This window comes from Mustelus asterias, chromosome 18 (assembly GCF_964213995.1).
Source record: "Mustelus asterias chromosome 18, sMusAst1.hap1.1, whole genome shotgun sequence".
NCBI lineage: Eukaryota > Metazoa > Chordata > Chondrichthyes > Carcharhiniformes > Triakidae > Mustelus > Mustelus asterias.
In genome coordinates this window covers 27,393,330-27,409,330 of record NC_135818.1, presented here as the reverse complement: position 1 = coordinate 27,409,330, position 16,001 = coordinate 27,393,330, and the positions used below count along the sequence as shown (strand labels likewise).

Here is a 16,001-nt window from a genome sequence, read left to right as displayed (position 1 = left end):
CCAGCTTTTGGTCATCTGACCTTGTGACATGAGCTATATTTTTAACAATGCTCCTGTGAAATGCCTTGGGCTGTTTTATTATGTTAAAGGCACTATAAAAATATCGATTGCTGTTGCTTTGCAGCCAATGAAGTTCTTTAGAAATGTAGATACTGCTGTAATGTCGAACGAGGAAAGTGGGGGGGGGGGGGGGGTATAAAGTGAGACTTCAAACACTTTGAAGAATTCCTGGGTTTCAATTCTATTGTCGCCTGTTAATTCCACTTGAACCTACAGCTCATTCGAGTCTCCTCTTCCTGCTCTGCTAATTTGAGGGGTTAAGATGGGACTGGTGAGGTTAAAAGGAGAAATGACTGTAATCCTGCCTGTCTGTTTGAATGGCTTTTATTATTGTCTGTGGCTGCACATGCCAATTTCTCCTTATGCCCTGTATCAGGCAGAGGGAAATAGCATTCTTGCAACAGGAGAAGCATCTGAGGTGGTTCCAGCCGGTACCATAGCGACTTTGTGATGGCTTATTTCCATAGTTTGTTGCCTTGGCAGCAGGAACAGTTCTCTTGAGTCTAGGAATGCAATGAGTACACACTGTGCAAGTTGTTGTGGGCGTTGAGACTGAATTCATTGCTCTGTGCATTATTTTGCAACTTACTCCCGGGTGAAGCTTGTTGAATAGGTGGCTCGGTGGTTAGATACGATTAAAGGAAGACTGACTTGGATTTCTATAGCACAATTCACAACCAATTGCATTTTACAGCCAATGACGTACTTTTCAATTGTAGCCGCTGTTGTAACATAGGAAACACAGAAGCTGACTGAGCATAGCAATAGATAATGAGCAGTTTTTAGAAATGCTGGCTAAGGAATATATATTGGCATTTGTCTTTTTCTTTATTCTTTCTTAGGCTGTGGGTGTCCGTGGCAAGGCCAGCATTCATTGCCCTTGAACTCAACACTTCACAGGGCAGTTTACGAGTCAACCGCCTTTATAGAGGTTTAGAAAATCATGAGGGGCGTAGATAAGGAGAATAGCCAAGATCTTTCCACCAGGGTAGGGGAGTCCAAAACTAGAGGGCATAGGTTTAAGCTGAGAGGGGAAAGATTTAAAAGGGGCCTGAGGGGCAACGTTTTCACACACAGGATGGTGCTGCGTATATGGAATGAGCTGCCAGAGGAGGTGGTAGAGGCAGGTACAATTACAGCATTTCATAGAAATCATAGAAACCCTACAGTGCAGAAGGAGGCCATTCGGCCCATCGAGTCTGCACCGACCACAATCCCACGCAGGCCCTACCCCCACATATTTTACCCGCTAATCCCTCTAACCTACGCATCCCAGGACTCTAAGGGGCAATTTTTTTAACCTAGCCAATCAACCTAACCCGCACATCTTTGGACTGTGGGAGGAAACCGGAGCACCCGGAGGAAACCCACGCAGACACGAGGAGAATGTGCAAACTCCACACAGACAGTGACCCGAGCCGGGAATCGAACCCGGGACCCTGGAGCTGTGAAGCAGCAGTGCTAACCACTGTGCTACCGTGCCGCCCAAAAGACATACGGATGGGAAAGGTTGAGAGGTATATGGGTCAAAGGCAGGTACATGGGACTAGTTCAGTTTTGGAAACCTAGTTGGCATGGATGAGTTGGTCTGAAGGGCCTGTTTTTGTACTGTATATCTCTATGACATTGCTGTGCATCTGGAGTCAGGTGTAGGCCAGACCAGGTAAGGACAGCAGATTTTCCTCCCTAAAGGGAACTATATGGGTTTTTAAAACAAATTATGATTGTTGTCATGTTCACCATCACTAAGAGTAGCTTTCAATTCCAGATTCATTAATTGAGTTTAAATTCCATCAGCTGTTGTGGTGGGAATTGAACCCATGTCCACCTGAGCATTAGCCTGGGCCTCTGGGTTACTAGTCCAGTGACATTACCACTGTGCCACCATCTGCCCATCTATTGTACTGTCAATGTAGTAAAACATCCCAAGGCATGTTACAGGAATGTGACAGGACAGAAAAATGACTCCGAGCTGAAGTTCAGATAGTGAAAAGCTTGGTCAAAGTGGTAGGTTTTAAGGAACGTCTTAAAGGGGGAGAGAGATAGAAAGATTTAGGGAGGGAATTCCAGAGCTTGGGAGCGAGGCAGCTAGATAAAGGCATGTGGTTGTCAACCCTCTGGCGTTTCCAAGAATTGAAGATCAATCTCGGGACCCTGCTGTGTGCAGTGCTGGAGAAAAATCAGAAGCACATCAAAAATATTTGGCGGGGGAGTTGTGTGTGTGTGTGTGTGTTGGCCAGCTAATGGTTGGAGAGTGGGGGCAAGTCCCCACAGTGCAGAAGAAGGCCATTTGGCCCACCGAGTCTGCACCAACTCTTCAACAGAGGATCCCACTGAGGCACTTTCCCATAATTCCACATATTTATCCTGTTAATCCTAATATACACATCTTGGGACACTAAGGGGCAATTTAGCATGGCCAATCCACCTAACCTGCACATATTTGGAATGTGGGAGGAAACCGGAGCACCCAGAGGAAACCCACGCAGACACGGGGAGAACATCCAAACTCCACACAGACAGTGACCAGAGGCCAAAATTGAACCCGGGTCCCTGATGCTGAAGGGCAGTAGTGCTAACCTCTGTGCTGCCCTTGTATAATGAAACCTCCAGGAATACATTTAATTCCAGTTGGCAACCTTAACTGCCACTAACTGCGGAGTGAATAAATTTGGGAAATGGCTTCAATTTGAGGCCTGTAGAGATCTCAAAGACTTGTTGGGCTTGAGGACATTATTGAGGTAGGAAGGGGCTCTGAAGAGTGTCTGATTTGTCCTATTCCCCATGATTCAAGACAGAATTGGATTATTATCTGTGCAGGGCTACAGGGAGAAAGCCAGGGGATGGCGCTGGATAAATGGTTCTGTGATTATGTTTCAGTGACGTTTGTTGAGGGTTTTGACTGTTGGCCAGGATGTCAGGGAGAATGTCGAAGGAGAGCAACCTGATATTCATGAATTCATCAAACTGCCAAGTTTGTTGGAGATTTTGCAAAATCTCTCCTCAGGAGCTCTGAGTTAATTTTATCAAGGAGTTCAACTTTGTAGGTCTGGAAAGCCCCTGCTTCAATCCCTGCCTATGCCAAGTTAGCTCGGCCAGGGTCACTACAGTGGACAATATTGGTGAGGTTAGGAGATGTGCCTCGACTCAAATCAATCCCACTTTAACTCCTGCTAGAGGTTTGTGTGTGGCAGCAGAGAGTTGTAGAATGGATTTGACTGCACGCTTCTGAGAGATTCATTGGCTTGTTGCTGATTGTCAACCATTCCAAACACCAGTGCATTTAAAATAGATTTGACAAGAACATAGAATCATAGAAATCATAGAAACCCTACAGTGCAGAAACAGGCCATTCGGCCCATCGAGTCTGCACCTTCCACAATTCCACCCAGGCCCTACCCCCATATCCCTACACATTTACCCGCTAATCCCTCTAACCTACACATCTCAGGACACTAAGGGGCAATTTTAGCATGGCCAATCAACCTAACCCGCACATCTTTGGACTGTGGGAGGAAACCGGAGCACCCGGAGGAAACCCACGCAGACACGAGGAGAATGTGCAAACTCCACACAGACAGTGACCCAAGCCGGGGAATCGAACCCTGGAGGTCCCTGGAGCTGTGAAGCAGCAGTGCTAACCACTGTGCTACCGTGCCCCCCCAAGAAAGGGCACCTTGCACTGCAGATCAACGAGAAGGGTTGAAAGGCTTTTCAAATATCATTAAAGAAAACACAGGTGAGATGGGTTGACCCTTAAATTGGTGACTTTTAAAATTGTGCACACAAGATTTTTAAAAAAAAACTAACAATGTATTTTTAAAAAAAACAAAAGTGCAGGAATGTTGCAGCAAGTTCCAAAGCGGCCTGAAACACACAGCAAGTTTGTTAACTAAAATGAGGGGTTCATGTCCCTGGGGTAAACCTACAGCAGAACTCTGCCAGAGGTGTTATCCCCAGAAAGTTAACTTCATTCACGTAAGCAGAAATAATTTAGCTATATACTTTTTATTTGTTCAAGGGCTGTGGGTGTCGCTGGCTAGGTCAGCATTTATTGCCCATCATAGTTGCCCTTGTGAAGTATATATTTGCACCTTTTCGTGCCTCTGCACTTCACAGCCACTGAGGTAAGTGTTGTTACTGTTTAATGTGGGAAACTTGGTAGCATTTTGTGCACAGCAAATCCCCACTGACAGCAATGTGATAATGACCAGCTCATCTTAGTCATGTTAGTTGAGAGATAAATGTTGGTCAGCACACTGGGAGAGCTCTCCTCTTACTGTTTCTTTTAGAATAATGGCATGGAACTCTTGTATCCACCCAATGGGGAGACAAAGATTCCACCACGTGGCTTGCCGTGTATATCCAGAACTTTGTTTCTTTATTCCACAATCGGGAGATGAGTATTATGTATCGGGGGTCAGGATACTCCACTGGGGGACGTGTCTCTAATCGGGTGAATGAGAATGGAGAGGCCGCGGTTGCATTTCCACAAGCCTGGAGAAGATTTCAGTAAAACCTTCGCGTTTCCCGTACACAGTCAAGATTGTGTGTGGTTGTGATGCCCCTTGTGGTCAAATAGCTCGGTGGCATTCACTATCCGGGCTCGCATATGAAGAATGGGCACCAGAGGGGTGCTGCTACCTGCGATGTTGGAGCTTCCTGAATGGTGGGCAAGGGGAGTACGTGGAGAAAGTCAGAGGCAACCGAAAGGCCACATCCGGCAAGTCTTTGTTTTCTCTCTCTCTCTCTCTCTCCCCTGCTCCCTCCTCTTTCCCAGTACACTGAGTGAAGCAGCCCAAACATGAACATTAAACATAAACTGAAACATTGGAATTCTACAGAAGTAATTAAACTGGGGAAAAGAAAATTCTCTGTCCTAACTTGCCGGGTCTGACTGCAAACGGCATTTAAAATGACATTGAGGCAAAAGTTAATTGTGTAGGATTCCCAGGACAGCTTTCTGGTGTTTGAATCAGAAATACTGTATAGTGGGAGGAGTGCCGGGAAATGGTTGAGATTTCTGGAACGGGTTCAGGTTTGTTTTTGGATTTGGCAGTCCCTCACTAACATTCACATTGTGCTGCATTCATTCGCCCTTCCGTCCCTCCTGCTCCCTGTAAACTGCTGGAAAGGACGCAAATTGGTTTCATCTTTGTTATACAACAGTGTGACCTTTAACCCTTTGACCTGCTGACCCCAACAATCTGATAAGTACAGTCATTGATGAATGTGAATGTCAAACGGCGTGAAGGTTACCAATTAGCCAATGATGATGTGTCAGATATTTTGGGTTGTAATGCTAAGTTGGACTGCTTACAATACAGCAACTAGGGCGCTTGCTTTCCCGAGTATTGTTATTCAAACTTGTCACAAAAATCTTGCGTTTCTCCAGCTCTGGCCTCTTGTCCATCCCACACAGCTCCATCACTGGTGGTTGTTGTGTAGCTTTTGAGGCCCTAATTATTGGTATAGTCTCTTGGCCCTCTCTACCTCTTCATCCTTTCAGGCACTGATGGAAAACCTATCTATTGGACCCAACGCTAATGTGGCCTGATGTCAAATTTTGCAGCATTACCCTTCTGTGAACAGCCTTGGGACATTTTATATAGAACATAACGGCAGAAACAGGCCATTTGGCCCAACTATCCAATGCTGGTGATTTTTTTTTTTCCTCCTCCGCACAAACCTCCTCCAACTCTACTTCATCTCACCGTATCAGCATATCCTCCTATTCCCTTTTTCCCTTGTTTTATTCAGCTTTCTATTAAAGGCATCAATATAATTCACCTCCACTACTCTCTGTAGTAATGAGTGCTATATTCTAAGCACTCTCTGGATAAGTTTTCTCACATTCCTGATTGAGTTGTTTATGGCCTCTAATTTTCATTTCCCCACAGGTGGAAACAACATCTTTTCTACTCCATAAAGTCCCTTCATTTTTAAGAACTCTATCAAGTTATCTTTCAGAGGACAGGATTCCAGCCTGTTCATTCTTTCCTGACCAGTATAGCTTCTCTGTTCTGGCTGCATATTCCCAAATCATTTTGCACGTACGCCAGTGCCTCTATCTCTTTTTTCTGATATGGAAACCATTTATTGGGACAGCAAAAGTTGGGTGTTGTGCACTACAAGACTGTTGGTATTCTCCCTTCCTCCCACTCAGTCAGACAAGCTGACTCATTCACAATTCATCCCATGGATTTTTGACTCTGGCTGTTTTGCAGTACTGGGGAGTCACCTACTGGTGACCTCATTAAAAAAGATTTGAAAATAAAAATGTGGCAATTCTGGCTAAGGTGTAGGAAGGTGCCCATTTGTATTTGAATCCTTCCGTGGCTTCGCCCTTCTCTCTCTCTCTGTCATCTACTCCAATTTTGAGAACTCTTCTTCCAACTCTTTCCTCCTGTACATCCCCTATTTCCTTTGCTTCATCGTTGGTGGTTGTGCTTTCAAGCACCTCAGCCTCAAGCTTTGGAATTCCCTCTCTAAACCTCTTCACCCACCCTTCCTCCTTTTAAGACGTTCATGGAAAATTACTTTTTTGACTAAACATTTGGTTAAATATCCAAATATTGCTTTTTTAAAAATTCATACATGGGTGTCGCTGGCTGGCCAGCATTTATTGCCCATCCCTAGTTGCCCTTGAGAAGGTGGTGGTGAGCTGCCTTTTTTGAACTCTGTGGTTCAGTGTAAAATGCTGCTTGAGAATTCTCATGTGCAGTTCCTTGAGAAGTTTAGGAAGGTAAAGGTGCCACAAAGGTGCAAGTTGTGTATTTTTGATGTTTGCCTGCCTCACCCCGCCCTCACTGCAACTTTTCTCCCTGTCTCTGTTGAAGGTTCCAGGTGCGCTATCTCCTCTCTGGTACCTCAACTAAGCAGCTGTCCTCTGTCTGTGAGCTTAGACACTGAGTGCAGGCTATTTGGCCAGGTGGGAGTCGCAGCTTAGTTGGATCCTGTTTTCACCTGCTGTCCAATAGGAGTTCCTGGATGTTTCTCTGGAACAGGAATCCTGGCTGATTCTTTGTCTCTCTCCACCTTCCCGCCACCCGGGTCAGTGTATTTGAATCGACTTAAGGCAGCAACACAAGCAAATAAAAATCTCGGGCGCTCTAACCTTTGAATGAGAAGGTCTAGGTTCAAATCCCAATTCAGAGAGAGGCCATAATCCAGGCCGACACTCCAGTGCAGAGCTGAGAGAGTGCTACACTGCCAGAGATGCTGCGTTTTGGGTGAGATGTTAAACCTGTCCTTTCAGCTGAATCTAAAATATTTCATGGCAATGATTAAAGAGCAGGACCTCTCCTGACCAATGTTGATCGTTTAAACCGTACATGAAACAGATGGTCAAGCCGTTGATTTCCTTGCTGTTAGTGGGGAACTTGCTGTGTGTAAATGAGCTGCCATGTTTCCTACATAACAACACTGTCAACATTTCAGAATATATTCATTGGTTGTAAAGCATTTTGTGATGTCTTAAGGATGTGAAAGTTGCTATTTAAATGAGTGTCTTTCTTTTCAACAAATTCAGTAATGACTGAAGATTGTACCATCATCCTTCTGTTTTTTGGGGCGCTAATTGTGCCGTCGGGATTTCTGAGGGTCGGGGATGTAGGACTGTGAACATCAAGCTTTGGGTGCATTTTGCAATGAATTAAGTAAAATTGATAGAGTATTGAGCTTTTTCTCCTCCCCAGTGATTGCTAAATACTTTTGATTAACAAGTGTTGGTGTTTTTGGCTTTCTAGAGAATGCAAAATGCAAATTGGTGAGAAATTGCATAGTATCTGTGGAGTGGAACACCAGACCGATGTGGGGTGTAGTTGCCGGGACCCTAGGTCATGGTTCACGAGGAAGTCAAGTTCCCACCTGAGGACAGTTTCTTCCAGCGTGATCAAGCTCAATGCTTTATCAATTTTACCTAATTCATTGCAAAACACAACCAAAGCTTGATGTTCACAATTAGAGCCCCCAAAAAAAGAAAGGTGATGGTACAATCTCCAGTCACTACTGAGTTTGTTGAAAAGAAAGACACGCATTTAAATAGCACCTTTCACATCATAAAATCCAGCTGATACTCCAGTGAAGTACTGAAGGAATGTTGGGCTGTTGGAGGCCCTGTCTTTTGGAGTGGACATTAAATCGAGGTTCTACCTGGAGAAAAGCCCCTAGTGCTATTTATGGGAGTTTGCTTTGTGCAAAGTGGCTGTGTTTCCCACATTACAATAGTGACAACACTTCATAAGTGCTCATTGGCTGAAGAGCACTTTTAGACATTCGGAGATTGTGAAAAGCACTAAACACAAGTCTTTCTTTAAAAGGTGCTGCTTGTGAGCACAGCCACCACTTGTTCCTGAACCTACACTTCAGAAAAAAGACTAATTTCTGTGTTGCCTTTCATGACCTTCGAACATCCTAAAGTGTTTTGCAGTCAGTGAAGTTGCCTTTTGCAGGTTGTCATCGTTATATTGTCAAAAATGGGGCAGAGGTTTTGCGCAGAGCAAGCTCCCAAAACAGCAAGTGAAAAATAAGTCAAACCTGTGTTTGTAGTAATGTTTGCTCTGAGTGGCAGTATGTTAATCACAGGCCTATGAGCCAAGAACTCGTATGGTTATTGTTTGTTGTAATAATGAACATTACAGTCTCCTTTTTGTTTATAGGATTCAAGCTGATTGAAGCCCAAACCAAGGCACTTGAGTTTATTGACTCGTTCGGTCTCTCTGCTCTCCTCGCATTCCACCCAGTGTCCCAACTATCCTCTATATATACTCAGACAATTAATATCCATCAGCTGTTTCCCTTAACTGTAATAATATAATTGACATTAACAAACCTTAACGTAATTCTAATCAGCCATGATCTTATTGAATGCCAGAGCAGGCTCGAGGAGCCGAGTTTTAATCATAGAATCCCTACAGTGCAGAAGGAGGCCATTTGGGCTCATCGAGCCTGCACCGACAACAATCCCCCTGACACTAAGGGGAATTTAGCATGGCCAATCCACCTAACCACATCTTTCGGACTGTGGGAGGAAACCGGAGCACCTGGAGGAAACCCATACACATGGGGAGAGCGTGCAAACTCCACACAAGCTCCTGCTCTTAATTTGTATGTTCTTATGTAATTGATATTGACATGCTGAAGTGAGAGAGTATAATTTTTACACTGATTTCTGGGTGGCGTTTTCAAGTGAATACTCCAGTACTTTTCAGCAGTGAAGCAGATCTCCACATTTGTATTGTAAACCAAGAGTTAAACTACACATACCGTGAACTGAGGGTAAGCTCTATGCTGCACGCACGCACAAGTAAGTTATTTTCCATCACATGTGCTATTAGCTGAGAGTTAAATTGCAGATATCATTAATTAACTGCTAAGTGTTGGCTGGTTGACTAATCAAGGGGAGGTCAATGGCCAGAAGAAATGAATCCCTGTTCTCCATGAGTACTTCCCTCCCCTTCGTTCCCATGGAATGGAATTGTGCCTTTTCGGATGAGGAAAAGCTGAGTGCAAATGACAGGTCAGAGTGGGACTCGTGTCTAGGTTTCCAAATCATGGCTGCAGCTACACTGACTTCCTGGCGCTGCAGTTTTATTTTACAAAGTACACTGCAAACTCTTTAACTTTGGGAGTGTGTGCATGTTAGTTTGAATGTTTCGAACTACTTTTTTAAGATATTACACCAGTCCTGTGGCATGGTGAAACATTCCATAGTACATGCAGGGACAGGCCACAGCAATCACATAAGCAACACTAGCTTCTCACAAATCTTTTTCCATCTGCTGGCTGAAAGAGCTTGTTGGGGAGGGTCTGGCAGCAGTTGTTGTTTTGCCTCTCGATGTGCGGAACTCTTTTTTTTTCAACGAGGCTCAGAGCTCCCGAGACGGACTGACTGCACAGGCTGGCTGAAAGTGAAAATGCCAAGAGGGGAGACTTTTTAAAAAAAACTACAGGACCATTTCTGTTCTTTTACTAGTGAACCTTTCATAACACCCCAGGCAGCAATCGGGTGCAGTGGCAACAGCAGAGGTGATCTGAATGTGTGGAAAATATAACAAGCAAGTCACGGGGCTTGTGACTTGGAAAATGTTTTGCAAGAGCATGGTTCTTGTATGTTTATGACACAATCACTAATAGCTTTGCACAGTTAGTGGAACATGTGCTTTGGCAGTCTCCATCAATATTTGTTGTGGTAAAGTTACCCCTTTTTCTTTATAAAGAGCAGGGTCAAACTGATGATGATAACTGTTCTTTCTAATATTTAACCTTCATTGTTCTTCCAGGTTGGCAAAATCGCTCTGGGCTTCTGTGTGTGAAAAGTAACTGTGAAAATTACTTGCTTGGCCATCAGACGTTTTGCCTTGGTCATTGGATATATTGGTGGAGAGCAAGTGTCCATGGTTAATGTCCAGCTTTCTGACACCACCTTTTTAAATCAGAGACTCTGAGATTCTCACTGGAGATAACATTTCAAAGTGAGAGGCAGGTGGGGTTGGTGCGGGGGTGGGGGCCAGTGGTGGGGGACAGCAAAACCAAACTAAGAGACGAAACAGCAGTTACCCACCTAGATGCTGCTGGGAGCATGAACGTCCAGGCCCCGAGCAAAAGCTCAGCCAAACGGAAAGGCAAACAAATCTCCTTCTTTGGTGAGAACGCCGGCGTTATTCAACCAAGCCCCCCTCTCCAAAGGAAGAACGGAATGATACGCAGTGAAGCGGAGGTCTCGAGCGGCCTGGTCAACCCACAACCCTCCATGGTATCCGAGACCCCTGCAAGGGTCGGGCAGTGCCAGTCTGTCAACTCTGATTTGGGAATGAATCAAGAGAGTGGTGCAGCCACGGAGAACACCATGCCCCCAAACTGGGCTGCCTCCATTCTGATCGACCATCTGCCCAAGAGAAGCCTCAACTGGAAGCCACCCTGCTCTTGGACTCAAAACGTCGCCCCATTCTGTGCCAGCATTGGGACAATGAGCATCATCGATTCCAATGCCTCAGGTGCCTTCACGCACACGCTCACAAAGCAAGGGGTTACAACGCAGCTGCCGAAACAGCAACTCCAGCAGACACAAATGCAGCACCAACAGCAGAAACCACCACAGCACCAACACCTCCAACAGCAGAACCAGCTGCAGCATAAACAACAGCAAAAGCAGAACCAACCCCAGAATCAACCACAGCACCAACACCAACAACAACCGAATCAATCGCAGCATCAACACCTTCAACAGCAGGGCCAGCTGCAGGAACATAAACAGCAGCAAAAGCAGAACCAACTGCAACAACCCCATCACCAACAACAGAACCAACCACAGCATCAACAGCAGAACCAAACACAACCCCAGAATCAAGCCCAACTCCAGAACCAGCCCCAACGTCAACAGCAGCATCAAGCCCAACCCCAGAACCAACGACAAACCCAACAGCAGAACCAGCTCCAGCACCAACTCCAACAGCAACACCAGCAGAATCAACTGCAGCAGCAATACCAGCAACATCAGCTCCAACACCAACTGCAGCATCCGCTCCAACACCAACAGACCCAACTGCTACATCAACACCAACAGCAGCAAAGTCATGAAGCTTTGCCTCAACATCAGTTCTTCCAGTATTCGTACGGCCAGAGTAAGAAGCAAGAGCTGCCCCCAAAAGCGGTGTTAAATGTGTTCCATCAACCTCACCAGCCACCACTCCTTCCTCTTTACAGTCACCAGGCACAAAACATGTGCCAACAACACATATTCCAGCAGTTCTTCCCTCACCAGCAGCCACCTCAGTCTCTTGGTCTCCGGCGGGTTCAGATGAACCAGGAGTCAGAGTCATCAATGCATCAGATAGTTTCAACCGCAGCTCAGTTTCAGCAACCCACTGAGGCTCAGGTCCGCAAAGGCCTTCAGAGGCCCGTTGCAGAGGGTCACAAACAGAATCCCCCATCACATCAGCTGGTCACTGAATTTCAAACACCCTCGGCAAAGCAGGCACAATACTCTTTCAAGGAACGGAAGACAAAACCCTCCCTGTTTGAGTTGCAGAGACTTGGGAATCCATCGGGCCCCGCGGAGAATATCCGGCAGCACTGGCCACAGGCCTATGGGCCGGAACTGCAGAAGCTGCTGAACGTTCCGCCAAATCACTGCATGCAGAACCAGCTCAAACTGTTTGAGGTGGATTCGCTTCAGTCAAAGAGTGTGCAGGCAGATGAGGTGGACAGCTGGAGTCAGATTGAACAGGAGAAAATCCAGCTGTCCCAGGACAGCAAGTCTGCTCCGGTCCCGGCCCAAGAAGCTGCCTCTCAGGTTGAAGAGGCAGCTGATGGCGCTATGCACAGTACGGCAAGGAAAGGGAGAACTTCAGATGAAATTAATGGGCTAGAGTCAGAGCAAGTATCCACGGTGCCCCCGTCCAGCTGGAACTCCTCAACTGAGGTAAGCATTTAACTGCTGCGGAACATTCTAATTCCCACTCCATCTCAAAGCTGGGTCACCCTCCCCTCCCTCCATTTTCTCCAAAAAGCTTTGACAACCCAGCAACTCCTGGTCACTACCTCTCCGTCCACATAGGAGGAATTTTCATTTATATAACACCTTTCACAACCTCTAGTCTATACCTTCTCATTGTTTTGCTTTCAAACAGCGGTGACTTTTATTTTGCTATTGACCCTGACTCTGGACTGATGCTTTGTGGCGTTAATACTAACATTACCCTTTTGCGTTGTGCTCCATGACATCTCTGTCGTTTAATCTCTACCACCCTCTGACCCTCGGTTTTTTTTGTTTCTCTCTTTTTAACATCATTAAACCCATCACATTCCCTCCTCTCCTGGGTTCTAAAGAAGAAGTCATATTGGACTTGAAATGTTAGCTCACGTTTTCTCTCCACAGATGCTGCCAGACCTGCTAAGTTTTTCCAGCACTTTCTGTTTATACCAGGGATGAGGGGACAGCTGGGGTACGATGGGGCAGGGAATTCATATGGTGTACGTGGAAGTGGAAATGAATAGGGTTGGGAAGCATTTTCCGATCTGGGCCAGTGTGATCTCCTGGACTCGTTTCGATCGCCTCAGGGGGTCGGAGAGGAATTTCCCAGATTTTATTTCCCCATATTGGCCCTGGGGTTTTCACTCTGGGTTTTCGCCTCTCCCTGGAGATCACATGGTCTGGAATGGGGGGGTGGGGGTGAGTTAATAGGTTGTAATGAACAAAGCATCGTAGCTGTGAGGGACAGCTCAGTGGATAGGATATTAGGATGTAGATAGGCTGGAAAATTGGGCGGGGATCCTGGATTCAGGATTCAATCCTGGACCGGGGAGCGGCGCGGGCTTGGAGGGCCGAAGGGCCTGTTCCTGCGCTGTATTGTTCTTTGTTCTTTGATGTGGGGATTGGGATCCACTTGGGTAGGAAGAGTGGTGAAGTTGGCAAAAAGGAAAATGACAAGAGAATTTGTAAACCATGGCATTCAGAGGAACCTGGGGTTACCTTGCAGGCACAGCAAGCAATTGGGACGGCAAATGGTATGTTAACCATGAACAGAGTGGAGTACAGGAGTAAAGAAATCTTGCTACAACTGTAGAGGGCTTTGGTGAGATCACCTGGAGTATTGTGTACAGTTGTCTCTCTAACTAAAGGGGGATCTATGAGGGGGGGTATAACGAACTTCACTAGATTGGACAGCCCTCTCACCCCAGGAATCAATGATAGATTGAGTAGATGGGTCCTCTGGGATTTAAAAAAACGAGAGGTGATGTGATTGAAAGGTCTAATTAGCATAAGGTAGATGTTCAGAGGTCCTTTCCTGTGGCTATAGAACCTTGAGCTGGAAGTTGTAGAGTCAGGATAAGAGTTGGCCACTTAGGACAGAGAAGAGGAATTTCTTCACTCAGGAATGCGAATGTTTGGAATTCATGATGTGGAGATGCCGGCGTTGGACTGGGGTAAACACAGTAAGAAGTTTAACAACACCAGGTTAAAGTCCAACAATAAACCTGTTGGACTTTAACCTGGTGTTGTTAAACTTCTTACAATGTTTGGAATCCCAGGGGCTTGTGGACGTCGAGTTGATGAATATATTCAAGTGTGAGATTGATAGAATATTGGGTACTGAGGGGATCAATGATTTTTGAGATAGGGTGAACAAGTGGAGTTGAGCTAGAAGATTAGCCATAATATTGACTGGTGGAGCAGGGTGGCAGGGCGGCTGTATGAGCTGATTCTGTTCCTGTTGGAAATGCTGTTGAGACTCTTGCTCTTTTTTTCGAATGGAAATTTTTACATCCACCCTGATGGGCCTCAGTTTAATGTCTCATCTGAAAGACGACACCTCTGACACTGCAGTGCTCCCTTGGTATTGCACTGGGAGTGTTGTGCCAGGTTACGCTGAGTTCCTGCAGTGGGTGTTGAACCCACAGCCTTCTGAGTAGGGAGAGAGTGAGATTAACTGAGCCATAATGTATTCTCTCCCTTGTCTTTGCTGGAGAGAGTGGTGGGAAGATTGCGTGTTGGGACATTAAACCTCCTTGAATATGGCTCAGGCCAATCATTGCTCTTGTGGATTGAGATGTGACACTAATAAATAAACTTAACTAGATGATCCCTGGCTGCAAGAGCCACAGGCTTACCTCAAAGGGCAGTGGTTTGTCAAAGTGGGGAATGGTGTGGTGGGTTTGCCACATGGAGGATTTACTGCAAGTGAGGTTCCCTCTGCCAACTTACTATCTGAAGGGCCACAATCAGAGGAAGAACTGGAATTTATACAGTGCCTTTCATGACTTCAGGACATTTGACAATAAATTCAAGCCTGACAGTGATCCATACCAGTAATCAGCGCAGACAAGATCCTTTATGACCCCCTTGCTTCTTTGAACTGCTGGGACCAAAAACAAATTACTTTGAGGATTAAAATATTCAGTCCATCTCTACAGGCACATTCATTTCTGAAACACACATCCCAGTGTCCCTTCTGACAATCTCCCCACAGTGTACGGAGAACATTCAGCCTCTTTATGCTCCTGCTGGCTCTTTGAAAGAGTTTTCCAGTTAGCCCCACTCTTTTCCCCTTAGCCCCTTATCCAATTCCCTTTTGAAAGTTGCAATTGAATCTGCTTCCACCACACTTTCAGACAGTCTGGATCATAACTTGCAGCATATAATAAAGAACTCCTCATCTGGTTCCTTAAGATTAGAAGTATGTATAGTTCTGCAAAAAAAAAAGCTCCATGATTTCTCAAGTGCTTCTGACGGATGGATTTCTTCTCTTTCAGCAGTTTAACATGTTAAAGTCTTAACTTCCTGTGTGAACATTCCTGGGCCAACATTTAAAGTCATAGATATACAGCACGGAAATAGGCCCTTTGGCCCAACTCATCCATGCTCACCTCGTTTCCTAAACTGAGCTATTCCCATTTGTCTGTGTTTGGCCCATATCCCACTAAACCTTTCCTATCCATGTACCTGTCCAAATGTTTTTTAAATGTTGTAATTGTACCCGCCTCTACCACCCCATTCCATATACGCACCACCCTCTGTGTGGAAAAAGTTGCCCTCAGGTCCCTTTTAAATCTTTCCCCTCTCACCTTGAACCCAGGCCCTCTAGTTTTGGACTCCTCTACCCTGGGGAAAAGACCTTGGCTATTCACCTTATCTATGCCCCTCATGATTTTATAAACCTCTGTAAGGTTATCCCTCTTCCTACTGCGTTCCAGGGAGAAAAGTCCTAGCCTCTCCTAACTCAAACCTCACAGTCCCAGTAACATCCTTGTAAACCTTTCTTGCGCCCTTTCCTGATTAATAACATCCTTCCTATAGCAGGGTGACCAGAATTGTACACGGTCCAAATATGGCTTTACTATTGTCTTGTACAGTTGTAACATAATGTCCCAACTCCTGTTCTCAATGCTCTCACCGATGAGGGCAAGTGCGCCACCTTCTTCACCACCCTGTCTACCTA

The 16,001-nt window shown here is 45.6% G+C and overlaps 1 protein-coding gene across 4 annotated transcripts in view; it reads left to right on the top strand.

The window, feature by feature from the left end:
• The window catches only part of mideasb (mitotic deacetylase associated SANT domain protein b), a 76,468-nt gene that overhangs the window by 15,765 nt on the left and 44,702 nt on the right, over positions 1–16,001 (top strand). For all 4 annotated transcript variants that reach the window (XM_078233608.1, XM_078233609.1, XM_078233606.1 and 1 more), the window contains exon 2: positions 10,344–12,484. In XM_078233608.1, coding sequence (XP_078089734.1) covers positions 10,643–12,484 — 1,842 coding nt within the window. In that variant the 5' untranslated portion in view covers positions 10,344–10,642. The remainder of the gene's footprint in view (positions 1–10,343; positions 12,485–16,001) is intronic.